We start from the raw sequence: 23,825 nt of genomic DNA, 5'->3' as shown, positions 1-23,825 counted from the left end.
GTAGACATTGTTGTTAAGTCTACAGTTCTTCAGTTATGTTTAATTTGCTCATATTATTATAGTGTATACTCGAATATGCTTGTGTGGTACCCATTATTTTGAAGACCTCAAACTGTATATACGAAAATGTGACGAAGCTTGTGTGCAGGTATGTGTGTATTTTGTCTGGTCTTTATTGAGTCTTGCAGTGAGTTCCTGTGAGACTGGCATGGTAAAGGCACATCTTGTGCTTAGACTTACTATACACCTTGAATGAACAAGCCCATCAGAAGACCCCGAGTACCCTACCTAACGTAGAGAGAGCGTTTCTGACTGGTTCGCAGGGAGCCTGATCCGGAGCTCATGCTGTGGTTCATCATCTGCTCCCGCAAATCATGGATTTTTGCTTCAAATCGACCGTATTCTGAAAAAAAAAGGGGAAAACAACAGAATCAACCTCAATAGCCCTTCAATCAAACAGCAGCGGGCCATCTTCACCGGCCACTAGTGTCACAAAAGGTCAATACAATCAGTGCCTTCAAAATGTAATCCGAGATGTCCACGGTCAAACATTATCTCAGTGGGATAAAAACTCAGTCGTAATGTAATGTTTTTGTTAATGCCAATAACAGCCCGATCGAGGTACATCAAGCTACTTGAAGGTCATTGAGTGGATCAGTTGCACTTTTGACAAAAATCAACAACCTGCTTGCTAGGTCCAGCAATGATTTACATTCAGTGTTTGACTTTTTAAAGAGAGTTGTTTTTTTTTTTTTTCAAAGCAAAAACCTATTGAAGTCGTCTTTTATGTGACCAAGGTGCATATAAACATTTACCCCATTTACATTTGGAAATCCAGTATATAACATTTGTACATATATAACCAACATTATAAATTGCTAGTATCTGTAAGTCGCTTTGGATTTAAGTGTCTGCTAAATGACTAAATAATACTAACTAATACTACTACGAATAATAATAATAATAATAATAATAATAATAATAATAATAATAATAATAATGACACAACTTTAAGTTAGAAAAAACACTAAGTTTAATAATAGTTCATGAATACAATCTTCGTTTTTGTGATTTAAGTTAATACGTCATGAGCAGGTTGTCTCTTATTATAAAATAAATCATTCACACGCTTTGAGAAGAGATTGCTTTGTAGTCATCTGGATTGAACTGCATAAGATGACATCTCTTACAACAATAATAACGTATTGACTTAAAATGAATATTTCGATACATAACTATTTTTCATTGAAGCAAAGTTTTAACTGAATATGAAAGAAAAATTTAAAAAAAGATTTTGGGGCGGTTTATTGTGCCAGAAATCTAGAGGTAGCTGTTGCAGTGGGTACTGCAGGACTATCACAGGAGATATTGTACAGTACACAGGAGAGGGATGATCCAAGAGCACAGTGCTGAATAAAATGAGAATCTCTGTTCTACTTTCATAAGGATGACTGGAGAGGAATCCTGTGGAAAGTAAAAGTATGGCACTTTATATAAAAACATATAGTCCAAAGAAATCAATGCATTTGCTGCATATGCAGCTGATTTCCCATTTACTGACCGAGTGTAAAACACACACTTCACTTTGAAAACACTGAAGGAGAAATCAAATGCTAAGAGGGTTATTTGCAAAGCCACACATCATAACCTCCCTGCCTAAGAGCAAAATAAAAAAGTCATAGTGTTGCGATAGGAAGTCCTGCGAAGTAATTCAAAAACAAGTTCATCTGAAAAAGGAGAACTACTAGCATCTCCACATTCGACACTAAAATACATTGTGACATGTTCACAAACTACTTACCACTCGTAAGCTTGCACCATTTTTTTGTAAAACGGAGAGAAAAAAAGAAAAATAAACTGCTATTGCTACAGACCTAAAAAGAAACAACTGCGGCCCTTATATGAGTTCTTAAATTCACCTTCATTCATTTTGAAGTGTTTTGTTCTCGTTTCAGAAAATAAATCCCTGTTTTATCTCTTAAGGTTTTTTTTTTGGGGGGGGGGAGGCAGATGCTTTCCTATTGGCTGTTTAAAATTTTGAAAATCAGTCAGGAGACACATTTAGTTATTTTCTCTCAAAATCACATGAAGAAATTACAAAGGAAGAAAAGCATGTTTTTCCATTTCACTGCAACCTGGTCTTCCTTTACTACAGAGGATCACTGTTCAAAAGCAAACAACCATAATAAAACATATTTGCATGTTACTTAAAAATACCTGCACTGTAAGTAGATGTGTCCTGTAAGTCATCCAAAATACTGTATAACAGACAGGGACACTGACATCTAATTATTCATTCATTTAGTTTACCAGATGCCATTATATTGTTAGTACAACTGTAATAAATGTTTAAATAAAGTGCAGGTAAACCAACCAAGTGACACTTAGTTGTCCTAAGCCATCAGCACCAACTGCTCAATGAAGCACAGAGCAAATACAGATTTCCAAAGCAAGGATGCTGTCTGATTTAATGGCTCCACCCTCCTACTTCTCCTTTGTACAGAGCCCTTGCATTCACTGGAACAGTGCACATCAAAGCCCAGAGTCCACAGGAGGGATCCAATACATCTTTGCTAAAAAACGATTGATTGTTTGAACTACCACGTTATCATTCATTCCCTTGGGGATATTCCACATCATCATTCCACATGGATCACAGAAATAGTAATCAGGTCAGTGTAGTGTACTTGTAATGTGAGGGTAGAGTGAGAATAACTGCAACGCCCAGGGGGGGTGTTTTTACCCACCAGCTGGGACCGTTCAGGAAATCTTTGATGCACAAAGTGGTTGCATTAGTACCCTCAGTTTAAGATCAAATATTTAAAAAGCTACTTATGTAAAGTAACATACTTTGCATAATCATGCATATACATGTAATCCTTTGTAATCGAAGGACTGCAATTAGACGCTATAGTACCTAGCTCTTCCAAACCCAGTTTCTTCACCACTGTAAAAGAGCCAGGCTTGTTTGTGCAAGTAGTTACAGAGCTTAAATACTACTTTGCAAGTTCTCCAACTGTAAATGTCTCCCCACTGCCATACTGAAAGGCTCAGATATGCTGAAAAACATTCAAGCTGTACAGATTTTACAAAGCTTTGCATCCTTACTGTTGTTGAGACACAGACCCCAGAACAGACACATTTCTAAGAAGCTATGTGAAACTGTGCTGTTTTTTCCTTTGTAAATAAATGAATGATGTTTACTGAATGAATGAATGCAAATCGACACTAACTTGTTCTGCTGGTGAATCATTTCTAGGGCATATCCTGGTGATTCATTTCAAGGGTTATCTAGGTGATACAAATGTAAAAATAAAAATAAAGTATGTCATAACAAACAAAATAGGTGTGGCAGACATGAATGGATGGATTAAAGGATAACATCCTCTGTAAAAGAGGTATTCACCACCTGGTAATGCCTCTCTAGTGAAGGCTAATGCTTCTGTACTAGTGCAGTGCACTGGAGTGAAACTGGGACTGTTCCAGTAACAACAGCTTGACATTTACTCCATTTATATATTTATTACTTTTTACATATATAATGAAAAACATCTGGAAAGATGTGACAGAACACAACTGATCATTAAAATCTGGAGAGAAATCAATAGGTAACTGAACGCATATTGATATCAGAGTATTACTTTAAAAAAAAAAAACTCTTGTAAATCCAGTACATTTAGCATATACATTTTATAAATTCAAACTTAAAACCATATTAATAATAATAATAATAATAATAATAATAATAATAATAATAATAATAATAATACAACATTCTGACAAAAGTATAATAAAAAAATAGTTTATCCAAGCTTGCAGTTAAACAAATGTACCAATGAAATATATACAATATAAAGTATATTTGCCATCTGTATCATTATTATTCTGTTAATAACAGCGCCCATGGGCACAACAAAGCAGCCAGTAATGCTGTGTGAAGAAGATCATTTAGAAAGCACTTGTGAAATCCCAACATGCACACCATGTATTCAAACATGCAATAATAGCATAGCAACAGCATTCGGTTTTCTATTTATTTCATACACGACAACAGAAGCAGAACAGCACTGAAAAAAGAACCCGCTCATGCTGTGTAACACTCTGATGAACCGAACCCTAGAGCACCTTTATACAGCTTTCAAAAAGAATTGCATGTGCTCGAATAGCCAGCATTAACAGTTTAACTTACCAAGCGCAGTGTCTTCAGTTCTTCAGAAGCAGGCAGGCTGTTGGCATCCTCTAAAAAGACATTTCTCCAGCTGCTTTGAACCTTTCCAACTAACTACAAGAAGCAGCCAGACACTCTTTCCCGTTCTTCTACTCACTATGAATTACAATGTGCAGATGCTAGGAAGGGGTGATGATCGCACGATACAAACGCAAAGCTGATCGAGATATTCTGCTGTAACTCACTCTGATGAACAGAGCACAGCCAGCAGCAAACACAGTAATTGGTTCCTTCTCCTCTACAAGCACAGTCCAATAGCCCAACTCCCACCTCCTCCTCCTCCTCCTCCTCCTCTTACATACAACTACTGGCCCTGAACACAGTGTGGTTAAGGTAGAAAATGATGCAGATGCCTTTGAAATTTTTTTTTTTTTTTTTTTTTAAATCTGCTGCATTTTTTGTGCATACTGTACATACAGAAGAATGTATTTACTTTTTTTACTAAATACAGTATACAAAGGGGTTTTCACTGACTTTTAAAACAAATACAATATAAAGCTCCATTAATGGGCTCCCGAGTGGCGCATCCAGTAAAGGCGTGCAGGATGCTCTCTATAGTCTGGACGTCGCGAGTTCGAGTCCAGGCTATTCCTTTGCCGACCAAAGGGGAGGGAGGGTTAGGTCGGCCAGGGTGTCCTCGGTTCACCGCGCACCAGCGACCCCTGTAGTCTGGCCGGGCACCTGCGGGCTTGCCTGTAAGCTGCCCGAGAGCTGCGTTGTCCTCCGACGCTGTAGCTCTTGGGTGGCTGCATGGTGAGTCCGCAGCATGAAAAAAAACGGTCGGCTGACGGCACACGCTTCGGAGGACAGCGTGTGTTCATCTTCGCCCTCCCGAGTCAGCGCAGGGGTGGTAGCGGTGAGCTGAGCCTAAAAATAATTGGCCATTTCCAAATTGGGGTGAAAATAATAAAAAATAATTGGCAACGACTAAATTTATATATATATATATAAAAAAAGCTCCATTAATAACTTGCTCTTACACAACAGTCCTAATTAATTAACAAAATGTTGATTTGGCTAGTCAGTACAAAGCAGATCAGTCTGCTGCACAAATTAATCTGGTTTTAGACAGACTTCTTCTAAAGATGAAAGTTGAGACTTACTTATGATTAAGGAAAAAGCTTTGGTCATCTGGGATCAGTAAATACATTTCTTATTAACTAAAATAAGCAGCACAATCAGATTTCTGACTAGTCCCCTTGACGTTCGTGATATATATGTATCATTTTCCATTCTGATGGCACTCATGCTACATACAGTTACAACCTTTACTGTTAAAAGGCTATGCATCTCATTTTACTTCATTTGGCTGAAAAGTACATGAAGTGCCAATGCATATTTTGCAAACAGGCATTCTGTAATAACACACTTTAAAAAGCAACTTGGTCGGAGTATGGAATATCACATGTATCTTAACTAATATAGTATTATTCTTGTTTAGATTCACTGTCAGTAATGTTATGGTTCAGTCATCACATCCTGACAACTTTTTTAAACTGAAGTTTAAAGTTTCCCTGTGCCCTCCAAATGTCCTTACAGTCTTCTGGTATACCAGAGTGTAACCATTAACCGGTCCCCCTGCAACACTCTGTGTACAAAGAAATACCATGTCTTTGTTTAATAAGGTATTTTTTTCTGATGTATTTGTTACAGCCACAAGAGGCAGTCTTGTTGTGGGACAGGTTAATGCGCCGGGTAACTACAGTAGTATTCTAGACATACAGGCACAGGAGTCACTATACTGCTGGTAAATGTTTTACAATTATAACATAAACAATCAATATATAACTGAATGTGGTATTCCATGGTACAAGCACAAAAGAATGTAGGGAAAGCAAAGCTAAGCTAAGAGAAGTATGGTGACTATATATAGCAAGTCCACTCTCCCTAAGAGAAACACTCGGTATGCAGCCCACTTTCCCTAAACATTTAAGAGACCCCCCCTCCACAATTGTAATTGGACATCTTTGCAGTTTCTGATTGCACAATAGGCCCCCTTTGATTGTGTCCCTGTAACTAATTCTAACATATCTATTCCTAAGGATGTTACAGTATGGGTATGAAAGGGATAATGCCACATACACTTTTATAAAACAGTTCTAACACATTTATAAAAAAAAATAAATAAATAAATTAAAAACAAACACCTCTCTATTTATAGCTTAACAGAATCACCATTTTAAAAATATATATAGAGAAAGTAAAGTAGAGAAAGTAAAAATACTCCTAGAGTCTATGAATCGTTAACAGTGAATTTATTTATTTTCTAGACTGGCCTTAACATTTTTAATACGAGTAAAAAAATCTTTATCTGACATATCTTGGATATTTGCTGAAGGCATTGTGTCAGGTGGGCTTTACTGACAGTCCTATGGGACCTCCATTGGGGTCTTTCTGAATGCACAGTGTTGTTTTTATAAATCCCAGCCTAGGGATTCCATCAACCCACAACTGCAAGGTGGAGGGGAGTACTTCAGTCATCTGGGCATCTGGCTACTGATGAGAAATACAGATTGGCAGGTATAGGTCCCAGGAGAGCTTGCAATTGTTTCAGCAAGTCAGCAGGACATGTTATTGGATACAATATCTACAGGGCATGTGATTTTTTTTTAGGCTTGAAAATATGTTTGGTTATTTTTAAAACCTTTTATCTGAGATGATGATTTCCAGTAGTGAAATAATACATTCTTGATTGTTCACCTACATTACCCAGCCCATCCATCCGGCTGCAAAGCTTTTTCACAGAGGTTTGAGAATGAAGTGTCTGGCCTCACAAGAAACGTGAAACTCTGGCCTCACAAGACATCTGAATCTGGCTCCGAGCCAAGACGGGCCAGGGGCGGGGTTAAGGATTTTGGTCATTACGTTGCATCAGTCAGTACACTCCAGAAGAAAAACAACAAACATGGCGGGCAGCGAGTGTGATGCGAGAAAAGTACAGCCTTCAGACACCGAGGAAGCGCAGGCTCTAGTTTCTCTGTGGGCAGATAGAAGCTGTGGGCAGATCAGATGCAGTGTCGGAAATGAGAACGTTTATGCCCGAATTGGCAAATGGACATAAACCGCGGGAACGGTACACTTAACTCACACTCAAAAACACAAAATTCTACAAAATTTCTCACCCACGACCTTTATTATATTAATATGAAGAAAATAAAAAACAATAAAACAAAAACTTATTTACAAAAATATAGTCAAACAAAATACTGTACAGCTGTACCACACATACAACTGTCTTTCATTGCATGTGACGTCAGTAGCACGGCTCGGCTCTGCAGTGGAAAAACTACCCAGGATCCCCTTAACCGTACTGTGAGAGCTCGGTACAGCCCTGGTGTGGCTCGGTTGTACAGTGGAAAAGAGGCATTAGTCTGAAACAGGTTCATGCTTAAAACAAACACATCCATTGTGAAAACATACATCCTAATTAGCACATTTGCGTTTTGTGATTAATAGTTTTATTTCATAGCAGCAAGTGGCTGATCACAACATATATATATATATATATATATATATATATATATATATATATATATATATATATATATATATATATATATATATATATATTTTATATCAAACACCTCTCTCTCTCACTATGCATTCCCAACCACAGTTTCCACATCATATAAAACAAGGGCTTTAATGCATTAAAAGAACAAATGAATTACCATAAAAGCAAGCAATGAATACTCAACAATGAATCCGGAGTAGATCTGCACTTTAAATAATGAAGCAGCACTGCATTCATATATACAGCGGCATAACAGCTGTTGAAAGGGCTTCGGATAATGAAGAGAAATGTTCTGGAACAAGATCTGAACAAAGACAGGACAATGGTCACCTTGTGCAACATGACAAACCCATCACAAAAAGGGATAAAAAGAAAGAGACTCTCTCTTTAATCATACACTGTGTCTGTATGGGAATAGATCAATACCTGACAATCTTACCTGGCTTACAGGTCGCCATGGCTTTGAGCAGTGTGGTAGCCAAAACTGGGGTGTCACTAGGTTGCAACTTATATATTCACTTATATATTGGTTTATACAGTGACACAGTTGTTATGTTTTGTAATGTGATCTTACTTTGTTAATTCAGAGGCTGTATTTTGCAGCATTATGATTAACACTTGTACATTTAAAAAAGAATAGACAATTTGCTTTACGTTAAATCTAAATGCTAAGTGTGGAACACCACAAATAGCAGAAGGTTTCAGAGAAAATGTAATCCTACCCGAACGTCAAGGTCAAAATCAGTATAAAAATTAGAAAAAAACTGAATATTTGGCAAATATATCATCATAATTATTAATGGGGATAAATAACAATAACAAGTCACCTACTGAGAAACCCTGATCAGGCAATGCAAGAGAGCCCAACGCTCTTTAAAAAAATGTACTTATTTATGTATTTTATTCAGAGAGTGAAGAGGTTCGTTTTCAAATCTATCTAGACCAAATAAGAGCAATCTTCAATATAACATAGACTGCCAGCTTTCAAACTCCTAAGTTATGAAAAATGATGATCTGCAGTCTTCTGGGTAATAAGGGCAAGCTGCTGAGAAGAGGAAGCGGTGGGGATGACGTCACGCTCTTCCGTGAAGGCTGCTTGCTTGCCTGGCCGCTGATTTCAATTGCTATTTGCAGCGTCTCCTGCAGCGGCCTCGCGTGTGCTTTGAATGTCTGAGTAGCACATTTACTCAGACTTGAATCATGAATTAATTAGCTTCTTTTATTTGCCTTCATTTTCTATATGAGACCTCCCTTTATGAAACCTTCAGACTGGATATGGAGGGTATGGTGCTGCATAACTTGACTGATTCTTTCAAAAATTGTGTAAAGAATCCAAAAGCTTGCAGATTTTTTAAAAGTTAGCACGCTGAAGTTATAAGCTTGCTGACATACAGAATGCCTTGCAATGGCCCTGTGTCATACACTAACCAGTCTCTCTACTTAAACCACAGCGTATGCCTTCTTTCTTTTTATCTGCGTAGTGTGCTCCACCGCTTCCACTTTTGCAACAGTGTTTCCCATCTATGGGGATCGGTGCTCCCGACTGAATTGACAAAAAAGGGCCATGCATAAGTAGTATATTCATAATTACCCCAACTACTGCATATTGTCATGGTTGCTTTGCCAACTCCAAAAAACAATTACGATCATAAATCATGTATGAATCATGTCCTGCGATTAAACAACTACCATATCATTCTATGGCCTTTTAGGTTGAGATTAAAGGATCTGTTGCCAATGGTGACCCTGTGTCTCTCCTTTGATCTTGTTTATGTCATAAACAAATAAACTACTATGGTGATATTACACAGGTGATTCTACATCCTGGCCTTTAATCAGAACCCTCAACAAATTTGTTAAAACAAAATCCAGATGTTTGTATTAAGCAATGAACAAATCTCCATACATTGTAGCATCGTGGTTCAATTTTAAAATGCCAGGCAAATGACTCCTTCTCCAAAAAAACAATTCTGCTGGCTTCTGGTAAGTGCTCTGGTCATATCTCTCTGTTACAATACGACTTACCTAAATCTGCAGATAGAAGGAATGGAACATACAATTCTAGGAACATGTCGACACTATCTGAAGAGGTTTGCTGGCCATCACATGACATGTTTATGAGCTTTGCTATCAGATATTTCTGAAGAACAAGAAACACGTTACATGTAGACTCAAATGCTTTGGATATACGTATCTGTTTCAGATATTCCTGATCATTATCCCTGCTATAAAAATCCAAATTGAATAATGACATTTATATATGTATGCTATAAACAAAAGCAGGAAAACTGCTAATATACAACAACTATAGAAATTACTGTCGGCTATACCGAACAACAGCCTCTTTAAAAGGCTTCTACAAATCACCATGGAAACGACTCATTCACAATGGCCATGTGAGAACAACATAAGCTGTACTACTCTCTGTATAAACCCTTTCACACTTTCATTATACTGTAATATTTCTAAAACCATTTTCAAGCCACTGAAAAGATTCATCTTTATTCCTTTTTTTCAAAATTACGTTATACCACACCATAAATGCACAGTAGTACTACAACACTTGATACAGGTAGTAATACTATGTAATAGTACTAACTATATATAGTGTTCAAGTGATATGGCCCATTGCCATGGGTTTTATGATAAAGCTGGGTTATGCCCAGTCTCTCTTAATGTTAGTTACATGTACAATGCATATAAACGCAATTAATTGCAATGCATAAGGCAGCAGTGTGGAGTAGTGGTTAGGGCTCTGGACTCTTGACCGGAGGGTTGTGGGTTCTCAATCCCAGGTGGAGGACACTGCTGCTGTACCCTTGAGCAAGGTACTTTACCTAGATTGCTCCAGTAAAAAACCAACTGTATAAATGGGTAATTGTATGTAAAAATAATGTGATGTCTTGTAACAATTGTAAGTCGCCCTGGATAAGGGCGTCTGCTTAGAAATAAATAAATAAATAAATAATAATAATAATAATAATTAAAAAAAACATTTGGATACAGTTTTCTAACAATGGTACATGTGCAAGCAGCACCAGGAGTGTGTTAGCTAAGTGTACGGTTTTGTTCAGAATGCAGTAATCATGAATTTCATGACAAAACAGAGATAATTTAAACCAAATGTGTGATGGGTTTCGATAGCATTCCTTACTTTTCCTTTAATGTTTCATGTTCTCTCATTCATTGCAGCATTTAGCTTTTCATACAGTGTTTTAGAAGCTTACTCTCTTATTCACCAGGCGCCTACAGAAAGTCGTCTTCAGTGTGTGCTGTTCATGTAAGGAGTTATTTTTGAGTAAATGTCATCGATTGTGTCATTTCCAAAAGTATAAATTTGATGTTGGTATGCTTTGTACTTCACTGGTTCTACAGCTATGGCCAAAAGTTTTGCATTATCTAGAATTTTAGGATTGAGACATGAGCTGTACGTGCAAACATAACATAATGCTGGTAGCTTCTTGCATCATGTATCATTTTACTTCAGTGATTTTCCTTCTTTTGTGATTTATAATGTCTTATTGTATTATCTTAAGTTAGAAATCATATGTAAAATATATAACGGGGTTAGCAGATTCCCTGGTTTTAATAATAAAATACAGGTACATAACTACTGTACCGGGAGAGAAGGAGATTGTCCTTGATAGAAATTGTTGACAGGATTTGTTCTTTCATTACCCAGAGTGGGTAATGTTATTGGGAATCAACAAGATGCTCTTAAAGTGAGAAACTTTACAGGTGTTAAGTAAAATACTGTAAATCAATTTAAATCTAAGCTCAAGCGAACAATAAGAGACTGACAAGAATATTTCTACCACACTCTGGGGAGAACTGAACATTTTAACTTTTTTTTTTTTTTTTTTTTTTTTTTTAAATATTCTCCACTTATCGACTGAGAAAATCTGAGTTGTAAAGTGTCTGGTAAAAAAGATCTAATTAAGAGAACAGAAGAAAGACAGTTCCTTTTTAAGTAGCTTTTAAGCAACAATTTTGTATTTATTTATGTATTTATTCCATATCCCATTTGGTAAATGTATTTTTGACTCCATATTTACTGTAAATAACAAATAAAAAAAAGAACAGAAAGACCGTACAAAAGCAATAATGTCTATGATAATATTTTGATTATAAATATTTTTTTGTTAATAAAGACCTGTATGTAGGGTTGTAACAGCCAAAGCTAATTAGCTTAACTTTAACCCCTTACTGTATCTAATTAACCCCTTACTGTACCTAATTATACACATTTTGGAGGCTGTGTGGTCCAGTGGTTAAAGAAAAGGCCTTGTAACCAGGAGGTCCCCGGTTCAAATCCCACCTCAGCCACTGACTCATTGTGTGACCCTGAGCAAGTCACTTAACCTCCTTGAGCTCCGTCTTTCGGGTGAGTCGTAATTGTAAGTGACTCCGCAGCTGATGCATAGTTCACACACCCTAGTCTCTGTAAGTCGCCTTGGATAAAGGCGTCTGCTAAATAAACAAATAATAATAATAATAATAATTTTGATTTCGTTTTAACTTGTGCCTCTAAAGGCCTACATTCTTGACAGATGCATTTTGTTTAAAAAACAACAGAATTGCAACAGAAATACCAACTACTGCATCTCAGTGTAGAAACTCTGGGCTAAATTGCGTGAATAATGAATACACTGCTACTGTTGGTGAATATTTAATAAAGACAACCAATTAAAACACATGCCAATTCCCTCAAAATGAAATATGTAAAATGCCTTCCTTAACTTAGTCACTGAAAGAATATTTTGAGAGGTCAAGCAGATTCGGTGCTACACAGCAGTGCAATATTTGAATACACTGTACAGCTGACACTTGCTGGCTCACAGGGTAATGTGTGGACAATCAGTGGACAGCAGCCTCTAGTGCTGCCAATCCAACTGGATCTATACAGAACATTTATTTGAAGGTTTCTTTTACTTTACGGAAATATACACTCTTCTGTCTGCCTTTCAATAATAACATCTACACTTTTCTTATGAAAAGGGAATATCTAAAAATGACAGAATATAACAATACGGTGATGCTGTTTATTGGTCTTTTTTTTTTTAACGAAAAAAAAGCAAGCAATAAAATGTAATGAACTTCAATTAAAAAACGGGTTCTACTTCAATTTAAATGGTATCAGTAAAGCATAAAAACACCTCGAAGTATGTCTGTGTAACCTCATGCTGTTTGGCTTCTGGGTGTTTTCCTATGCCCAACCATTGTTAAACATCTGTTTCATTTTCCCTTCACATTATAAAAGGCGGTGCAGCTGTAATTAATCACACCAACATTTTGTTGCAACGTATTTGCTTCAATAAAACTCTGAGTTGTTTCCTTTAGTCTGCCTTTGTATTCTGCCAATGTAGATAAGCCAAGCAACCACCAACCACTGATCTATTAAAAAAAAAACTGAACACAGATTAACTACTCGCACTCCTTAATAGTTCCCATATGAAGAAAAAACTTTAGCTAAACCGCAGTGAGACTGCAGTACATTTCTAGAAATTACAGTGCATTATACTGCATAAGGAATGCGGTATACTACACCACAGTTAAAGCATTGTAAGGTGCAGTAAACAGTAGTAGAAAGCTTCGGAAAGCATATTGAACAGATATGTGTTGCACAGTATGATAAATGCATCTTTTAGGCCTTGTCCACACTATGCTTTTAAACCGGCTTAAAAGTGCTGAATACGGTTAGCGTCTACACTACGCAGCGTTTAATACCGTGCTCGAGAACTGGACTCGAGACCACCTCAGATGGTAGTCTCCAATCTGGTTCTAAATGAGATTGCATCAGGTACTCAAAAGGGTGGACGCTGGAATACCAAACTACATTTTTGGTGTATCCTCCAATATCCCCAAATGCTTTCATATGTTTTGGAGCGTGGACATTACAAATACAATACTCAGAACAGGTGCCTGAATGAGTTGAGAACGACTATCAATACAGCTTGTCAATAATGAGGCTTGTAAAATGATGGATCATGGAGCGACGTGATCAGATGCCGAAATCAAGGCACATTGATATCTGGAGCGATGAAATCGGTCAAGGAGAACTTCAGAGTTCAAAACGAAACGCACACATTATGATAAAATGTACCCCTTGTGTTTTTAAGATACAAAGTCATAACGTCCATGCTAAGAAGCGCTATCTCTTCCGTCGGCACGGGCTCCATGTTTGCAAGGTTGTAAACATAAAATACAGTGCATGGTGGGATAATGTCATAGTAAGCCCCACAGTCCACTGCGCTGCTAGGAACTGTAACCAATTCATAAACTTATGTCTGCACCATTTCATTTTTTTTCTGCATAGATTTTTTCTTTTTTTCACTGAGTGATCCATACTGGATTAATTTGTCCTACTAATAAATCAAAGTCCCAGGTAATCCTAGTCTTTAGGGTGCTTTGGAGATCAAGCAGCCCTAATGAAGAGGTCCTTCCGCTGGAAACACAGCTAGATTCAAACACAGGATGTCCTGCAAAGCAAACGCATGCTCATAGAGCCACCAGCTGGCCGTAGGCTTTGTAACATGCTCTGGTAAAACCACAAAGGATCATCAGCAATACATTTTGCTAAATATCAATTTAATACTGGTACAAACAAGCATATATTAACATACAGAAGAAACAATAATTTAAAACTGCACTGTCACATCTATCCTAGACCTGTGCCTGTTTAAATGACTGCAGTGCTTACAGGTGACATTTAAGATGTGTTGTTGATTACTGTTCAATATGTAGTTAATATAGTTACGTGATCAATACTTATAGTTACCCTCTTGAGAGGTACTGTATTCATTCGTTCTGTAGCACTGTTGCTGTAATTATTTCAGATGATGAGCGCTATTACAATGATGTACTGTGTAGTACTGACAGCAGCATAATGTTCTTTAATGTAACAATACTATTCTCACACCCTGTAAATAAGAAAATAAATGTGCTATCCAGAACTGTGAAGCAGATTTTGATAAGCTTACAGTATGTTTTTTTGCTTGCTTTTTTATTGTACTCTATTCACTATTTTTAGGCCCCTAAATCAAAACCACACCAAAGACAGTAGTCATATTACCCTTTGATCTTCCCTCTAAACAAACCTCTACTATACACTGGAGACAGAAACCCCCACATGCCAAAAAAGTGATATTAAAGAGTGTTACTAAAATAAGCATTTCATTCTGTTAGCTGTACTGCGTGGTTTCTATTTTCTGTTTAGTGCCTCCAGCTTTGTCCATTTATTCAATTTTCGAGAGTCATGTCATGAATGTGGTTTCTATTGCTATAATTAAAAAAAAAAACAATATAAACATCATTTAGATTGTTTATTTAACATCACGTAATCAAAGATGATATCGCAAAAGTCTACCTGAAGCCATAATAGTAGCAGTTTTCAAAATGTCACATTTTTCAACTACAAAACTAATTAAATATATTAATGTAACATTATTCGTCAGGTTTCATTCGACTTTAGAAGCAAAATTAGTTAATTCTATGGGGTGATGCAAATCTTTCGGCCATAGCTGTATTTTAAACTAATACAAACTCAGCAAAAATCCGAGCCCCAGTTCAGAATTACAAGCCCAAGTCATGCATTTGTGTAAGGGCACTGTAGTAATGTCTTGCAAATTAGATCAGGTTTCATTTTAGTATAATGTTATAATAGTGTATATGAACTATTATCCCAAAATGAAAATCATTTGATAACGTGTTAATAAAGTGCCCCCCAAAATAAAGCGTGATAGAATTGTAATCTCTCCAAAATGTCTGACTAAAATTGTAATGTTTTGCGCACTTGATTATATGACTTTCAACTCAGGAATTACTATATGGACAAGGGTACTGTAAGGAGTAAGGTTACTGAATTCTGTGCATGGTCGGCCAAAGAAGGACTCAAATCAGTTAGTTTGGCATGTTCTGTAAATGTTTTTGTTAACAGTATAAAAATACAGACGTAATAATATTCTACAGTATATTATATATATATATATATATATATATATATATATATATATATATATATATATATATATATACATGGATGAAGGCTATATTTGCATCCTGAGCCATTTGAAGAAAAAAAAAGGCATAATACCACAGTAGTGATGTCAAAAAGTGATAATTCCTCTAGAGGAAAATATACTTGAACTTTGACCTATTCGACTCCTCGAGACCATCACTTTCAATTCAAACACAAAAAATCGTTTTGCCTATTCTTTGAATCTTACTAGTTTTTGGCCTTCACGGTTCTCACAAACATCATCTTTCATGCCCTCACTGCAGAGGTGTCACATTCTGATATTAGCTTCAGGTGATGATGGTTACAGTTTTCTGTATGGTAAACACAAAGTAAAGGTCAGACAGACAACTCTTAACTCCGTGTACTCGCAGCACCAGCAGTCCCAGTCATTTCAATGGCCATTGTCTGGATTTTCTATGTGTGACCTTTAAATTACGAAGGAGAGAAAGGCTATCTGTGCACTACCATCACCCAAATGAACTGCAGCGGTCTCACAAACACATTAGTACCTGACAAAATCAGATCTGATAAATCCTGAATGGGAAAATACAATACAGCTGTGAAACTCTTCCTTCTTACTTAATGTACTTCCATTTGTTCTATTACATTTTATTTTTGACTTTGAAAGCTGTCAAATACTTTCACCTTCATTTCTTATAAAAACATTTTACAATCTTTCCTTCTTTCTCTCTTTCAATGCCAACTGAGTATCAGTCATATTTATCACAGGTTTTTTTTATAACTGAATTAAACTTTGTGTATCACTGAAACCTCTCTCTAAAACATCCAAGTGAAACACGAGGGGAAAAAAATACCATATCAATTCAGAGATTTCTTGGGTTACAGCCATAATTGCAGCTAAAGCATTTTTGACAACTGAACATTTCAATTATTGTTGGACTTATTATGGGTGTTCAAACCAGAGTTTATTTGCAGGCTTCTGCAGAAATAATACTCCTATAATACCATAGCACTGAACCCACTGGTTTTGTATGTACATATTTGCTCCAAATTGTTATTCACACATATCTTTGAAAGAAAAAAAAAACACAAAACTGTGTTCAGAAGTCACTCTCACTAATTAACCTAATTAAGCTGCTCTTAATACAAAACTCCCCAAACCCACCAGTTAGCAAGGGTAGGAGTGATAACTGTGTTTACTTCATGAGTTTCTTATCACTGGGGGAAATCCTGGCTGCAGTTTGCAGGCTTTCCCCTGGACTGCGGCACTAGCTGTAGAGATACTGCATTGCAGAGGAGCATCTGCATTTCCAAATCCCACACAGAATAGACTGTTAAGCTTGAAGACATCTGCCATGTGCTTTCTACTACCCCTGTGTGCTGTTAGCAAATCAGCCACAACTAAAATGTTTTTTTGCAAACTTTGTCTTCGTTTAACCCAACACTGTATTTTGCAAAGTGTTGCTTTCAGGTTGGAGATGCATATCCCAGGTGATGTGGATATAGTGGAGCCAGGCCAGGCAGATATACAGCACTGTACATTAGGAGAACGCAATCCGAATCTGTTTAGTCTGTTTATTAAAGTGAGGCTATGTACTCTCAATATTTACCCAGAAAGCTGTAAAATGAATTATGTGCACCGATGTTCACTTTTGTTTGTGTAATAAACACATTTCCACTCTGCAGGTGTACACATTGACCAGTGCACTATACTTACTATACTACTTTCATTTTCACAAGCACTCCGTGACAACTCAAAACCAATTTGCAGTGAGACCCGCTCCTGCTTTGTTATCCCCGTCCCTGCAGCTCACTTACAGGAGTGTTCTTTTTCACTTGTGCATGACTTACACACAGACTCGTAATACATTTTGGGCATACTTACTCTTGCCAGAAAAATGGCTTCACGGTAAGTGGAGGTTCTGAGCCATACACTCAGGGGGTTGTGAATCAGAAATGAGACCTCATTCATTCTTGATTAATGTTACAAACTGGAATATACTGGGAAGACGACGTACACTGTATGTGGTGAGGCACAATCAAGAAGACGGAAACAGATCTTCAGGAAATACTGCTGGTACAGGATTTAATTAAGATTTTAAAGTGTACTTTTCGGATTGCAAATTTTAGATATAAACTGTGCTATATTTAATGACATAACTTCAATCACTTGAGTGTCACGTGGCAAAAGGCAGCTATTCACACTTTCAGCTGCTATCGCAATCTTTCAGCATTCTGACCCAGAGCGCTCCACTAGCTGATACCGGCATAACCAAGACAACTATCTCTGAGAAAAAAAAAAAAAAAAACCTTCCCGGACTAATGGCTCACAGTCAACATCATTTGTCCAGGACACCTGTTGTCAGAAGAGGCTGTTAATCACACATAACAATGGAGAGGTATAAAAAGTGACAAACACTGGTGTCAGGCGTGTGTATATATTGTAAGACATATATAGGGTACACAATGCATAACATGAAATATATATTTTTACTACAATAAACTGTGTGTATGCAACCCAATAAAAGTTATTTGCATCTTTCTATCTAACCTTCGATGATCAAATAAACAGTATGAAAGATGTACCCTTTATAATGTTCTAGTTTAATATGTATCTAGAACATATATTTTTAGGTGCATGGCCCAGAAATTCTGAGGCAACTTTCCCCACAAGGTCAATCTCCACTCCCCAGGAAGCTGTCCCTCACTCCTAGGTTTTCTTATTGGCATCCAGAGCTACACTTTCACAGAACACATGCTCTCATCAATCCGCAGCAGTCAGAAAACTAAATAAAAACCCTTCAATTTTCTCCAGGTCTTTTTGATTGATGGCAAGTGTCTTATCCTGGCCAGCATCTCCATTTGTTAATCCTCTTTTAGCCTTAGCAACAATGACTGAAATGATTGTGTTGCATCTCAGTATACCAGTTCCATAGAGTCAAATGTTATTAATTTACCTGTAACTTATTAAATTACACAAAATAAATGTCACATTTAGGATTTTGCCTGTTAGACCTGTTTATTGGTTTCAGAACCAGCTGGCTCTTCTGCTTCATTATCTATCCTCTGCATAATCTATCCTCTGCATTCACATTAATTAGGTTGATTATCTATTCTTCAGAGAACAAATAAATAAATAAATAGAACAACAAAATAGTTGACCTTTAAAAACACTCCACAATCTATATAACATTTACCTTCCGAGTTGTTTCTCACTAGCTCGCTTGTTCTGTGTCCCACCAGTTAACTTCAGTTAGCAGGTTGATATAGAAAATTGCAAACCTTGAGCCCAATGACCTCCATGCCTCACTCTAACTAGCATAGATGGGAAAGTAGATGGCAGAAAAGGCTATGCTTTGTAGAATACTGGCAACAACAAAAATGTTACAGTACATATAGTTGCATGAATACAGTACAAGGGTTACAGAACACCCTACAGTGTTTACAGGAAACACATTACCATTGCTGGATCCTGTGTTGTCCCTATTTTCTAAACATGATGTGTGAATAAAATAAAATATAGAAACACTCTAGATTATGTTTAAAAAAAAGACATTGTCGATATTTACGTGCGACACAGGATATAGCCAAAGTAATGTGCGCTTGCAATGTATTTCTTGTAAACACTTTAAGCTTTAATCACGGGTGAAAAATAGCGTCTCTGTTCAGACCCCATCAAAGCTATATCAGATAATAAATGGTGTTTGATTTCATCAACAGTTGGTTACATAAAACAAAAGGCAGGAAGTGGATGGGTGCATCAGTCCATAAGAAATTCAACAAATGCATAGATCTGCATATCATTTTTTGTCCTTTGTATTTTTCGTAGTCTTTTGTGTTTGAAGACTAACTTTGTTAGGTTAGTTACTGCTCTCCCTTACTCCCATATTCTCAAAAGCATTCAGCATTTATAAATTCATGGATTTTTTCTTTTTTTTTTGCACTTCAGCAGTTTCATCATTACTTTGCAGCTGGACTGGATAGTATCGATAAGTGCCTGTGCTGCATTTCTTTCTAAGCAAGGGAAATAACTTTGAATGGAGCTTTTCAAGAAGTCAATGTTATGAATGATGTAGTGTGTCCTTTCTGGACTGCAGGTAATGTGTAGCTAGCAGCAGTGTTCCCTGAGGAGTTCCAGTCGAGACCTACCTTCTGGTCTGTACTGTGCAATGATGGTTACCGTCTGCCCAGCTCCCTTCAACGCAGCCGCTGCCTGCTCATGAGTAGCACCTCGCAGATCTATGCCATTGACCTGCAGGGAAACAGAAACATCCCAATTGTACACTGGTCGCTTTAAAGCAGGGCTTCAAAATGAAGATTTGTAGAGGCTATCAATTAAATAACTAACATACAGAGGATTATTTTGTTCAGTTAAGTAATTAAGGTTATCACTGCCCTCACTGTGCAGCCTTTCTTTATTAGAGGCATGCTGTGCGTGCTATGCTGTGCCGTTAAATGTAGTATGATGTTACATTGCATATTCACTGTAGGTTATGTACTGTACTGCAGTTAAACAAAGACGTTTTTTTGTGTTACTGAATAGGGGTGAAAACCTGCAGAAAACATGTGTGGCCATGCCTTGACTCTGCCTGCAGCTTCTGTCTGTGTACTATATGAAATGGACAGCAACTGGACACCCATGACTGTATCTATGTGCTTTTTCAACCCATTCTAAGTAAAGCTTAGTCTCAGTGCGTGGTCTATTCTGTTTGGTTCTCGACTTCTTCTTTAAAGAAACAGGAATTAATTTAAAGTACTCCTGAGTATCTATTTGGTCAGAATATTCAAATCCTGTCTAAGAATTCTTAAACAAACAAAGCTGGGATTGCTGTAATTTGGAGCAGTACAGTAGTAAATGTGTTTGGGGTCATCTCCAAAACTTCACACCCTGTCTGATCCAATTCCCAAGGTCAGATTCTGCATTGTCCAATCAAAACTGGCAGTGTTTGCTCAAAGCAGGCCTGAGATAATGAGCACTGCACTGTTTTATGCACTGTTTTATCTTGCGCTGTTTCTAGATTGACTATATATATTCTGGCTCTCCAGTATGAGGGCTAAGGTACACAGATCAGCAGCTGATAGAAACCAGGGCATTAATATGCCCCCACTGTCTCTAATCAGAGGCTCTTGTCTCTCCATTTGAAGTGCTGAACTTTGTATAACAATGAGATATCACATTTCAGCACTGGATGATGAGTGAGGTTTCTCTTACCGTGACATGTTCCTTTAAATCAGCATTGCTATTTAGGGACACCCTTGCAGGAACATTTCGAAGAGGACTTTTAACAAAGCGAAGCCAGTTACGTCATTATGCCACGCAAGGCTCATTAGTACAACTTGGCTATTTCCCCTTCTATAGTATTATTACTACAGCAGCCTTCAATGACTCCCACCTCCCTCCAATTACCTTATATTCTAATTTTCATGATCATATTAGTGGGTGAAACAAAAATGATACGTTGATAAAAAGTTCCAAACGCTTTGTTGAACTGACCTGGTTACTTATTTATAACTGAGTGTTGAAGTTAAGGATGAATCGTACACTCATTTCACACTGGCTACTCAACTAATGTATAGTGACATTTTAAAAAGGAGATCTTAAAAAGACGGGCCAACTAGACATAATGAGCCCCCAGCAGAAACGCTAGTCAAATAACTAGGATTCCTAAAACGGAACAAGAGCGCCACATTGACAAACATATAATTATTATACTGCAAAGTTACAGCCCTCTACCTCGGGTGAGAAATGCATTGAGGGCACTGGGGTTATCATTACTGTTCAGGCAGCTTGCGACTTCCAAAGAAATATGAGTGCCACGGTGCCATCTGTCTGGAAAAGAAGATGGCAGCGTGGACACCGCAGGGATTGGAGAATACGTGTTTGTGAGATATCTGGCAACGGTTGGGAGGATTCACATTTGTATTAAGTGGCTTTACTACGATTTTCACATTGTGGGGTAAGCTGCAATTTTACTACTCAGCTCTGTAATGCACTATAGCTGCACAATGACTGTTGTTTGATTGCAGTGATCACACAATTAAGCTTTGAAATAGTTCTCCCACTTCAAAAACACTCCACCATAGACAGTAAGATGATAATAAGAAACTAAGAAGAGATAACACTTCGATTACTGTGGTAAAACTGCAGCTAAAGTACTTCCGTTGTTTGTACTAACTTTGATTTTACTATAATATGGCATTTTCTTTGTAGTGGCATTTTAGCGAGTTCACTCACTTCTTTGCCTTACTGTCAATGATGGTACAAGATAAGAATACATTAGAATGCTTTTAAACACTATGAAGAAAAATAACTCAATGCTGCCATCTTGTGGATTTGACATTATACTGCAGAATACAATGTTCAACCCATTTAAAAAGCACTCTCAAAAGGAAACAGATACAAAGGATACATTGTTTTTTCAACGTCTGTTATTTACGGTCTAGGACAGTTTCTTGAATATCTCTATTTACTGAATACAGTTTCTTTAATCTTTGTAGAACCCAACTTTTATTTATTTATTTATTTGTTTGTTTGTTTGTTTATTTTTAATCCTACCACAGGGAAGTACAGCATCCATGCAAAAAAAACAAAACACTTTCAGTTAAAGTATAACTATTGAGTCCTATTCTTAATACTTTAAATAACAAATTATTTAAATAATGTTTTTTCCAAGTCTGTCATAGCGAATACAAATAAATATATTATTCATGCCTCTGTTCTAGACTGTTGTTAAATGAGTCAAATTCATAGAGATCAAACTGTTTTTTTTATAAAAACAGACTTTGAAAAAATGCTTTAATTAACTCACAGGTAAAGCCATGTGAACACGGCCTAATACAAAAATCACAATCTTTGCAAAGTAACATCATCTTTGTTTAACAGCCTACATATAAAACAAAAAGGTTTGCCCGAAAAGCACAATTTAGCACCTGTTATAACCAATAATAAATACTGAATCCAAGAGCAGCACGTTGGTTAACACAGCCCCTGTTCTACTCACAGACAGGATCTGGTCCCCTCGCCGTAGCTCCCCGCTGAGGTCTGCCGGTCCTCCCGCCAGGATGAAGGACACAAAGATCCCCTCTCCATCCTCGCCCCCGACGATGTTGAAGCCCAGTCCCGTGGAACCCTTGTGCAGAACGATCTTCCGAGGCTCCCTGTAAAAACGAGCCAGGTAATACAAGTAGTCAGAAGTGTCGATTCGGCTATGCATCTTATTTTACCAAGGGTTCAGTACATTCTACCAATGGCAGATGCACAACAGAGGATTGCTCTACTTAGATACCATTTGTCCTATTTTACATTCTCTGTAGGCTTCAGAATTAACTCTGTCTGTTCAGTGTCTGTTCGTTCCAAGTGCAGGGGGTGTACAGGGGATGATAAATCAAATCTTACAGAACACTCACACATGTCACCAAATCCAACAGCTATTGTTACTGAAATGAATACATAAATAAATAAACTGTGCATATAACAGTAAATGAAGAAATTAATCATTTTAACTAAACAGAAAATACAGATTTATTTTCCCATAAAGACAAACTTGTGATTACAATATAAGGCCACCTGGTGGCACTTTGTTATACGTACTGTAAATACACCACATTCACAGCTATTACTGTACAGTATGCAGTATATACAGCACATACACTACGATTAGTACTCTCAGATTGTTGTTTCTTATTTTTCGTACGGTAAGGGTAGGAAACAACTACAGCTATGGCCAAATGTTTTGCATCACCTAGGATTTTAGGATTGTGACAATTAAAAAAATAAATAAAAAAAATACTATATGAACATAATTTTTATATTTTATTTAACATCGTATAATCAAAAGAAAAACTACACAATGATATGGCAAAAGTCTACCGAAGCCACAATAGCAGTACAGTATTTCATGTTAGATTTCGAAATGTCACATTTTTCAATTTGTCAGTTTTTCGTTAAGTTTATGGGAAAACTACAAAGCGGTATGTAATTCAATATGTTAACGTAGCATTATTCAGCACGTTTCACTCGACTTTATGAAGCCAAATGCGTTAATTCTATTGGGGGATGCAACTCTTTTGGCCAGAGCTGTACATCCATAGTGTGGCTCCTCTGA

General features: G+C 37.1%; 1 protein-coding gene across 29 annotated transcripts in view; it reads right to left on the bottom strand.

Moving 5' to 3' along the window:
• Positions 1–23,825, bottom strand: part of LOC117406103 (disks large homolog 2) — a 243,615-nt gene that overhangs the window by 35,577 nt on the left and 184,213 nt on the right. For 28 of the 29 annotated variants that reach the window (XM_059028233.1, XM_059028234.1, XM_059028237.1 and 25 more), the window contains 3 exons: positions 22,722–22,878; positions 19,870–19,972; positions 289–403 (listed from right to left, as the gene is read on the bottom strand). In XM_059028233.1, coding sequence (XP_058884216.1) covers positions 289–403; positions 19,870–19,972; positions 22,722–22,878 — 375 coding nt within the window. Of the gene's footprint in view, positions 1–284; positions 404–19,869; positions 19,973–22,721; positions 22,879–23,825 lie in introns of those variants that run through there. The other variant, XM_059028261.1, reaches the window with a different exon arrangement.

The sequence above is a fragment of the Acipenser ruthenus genome, chromosome 8 (assembly GCF_902713425.1).
Source record: "Acipenser ruthenus chromosome 8, fAciRut3.2 maternal haplotype, whole genome shotgun sequence".
Lineage (NCBI taxonomy): Eukaryota > Metazoa > Chordata > Actinopteri > Acipenseriformes > Acipenseridae > Acipenser > Acipenser ruthenus.
This window is presented reverse-complemented; position numbering and strand designations above follow the sequence as displayed.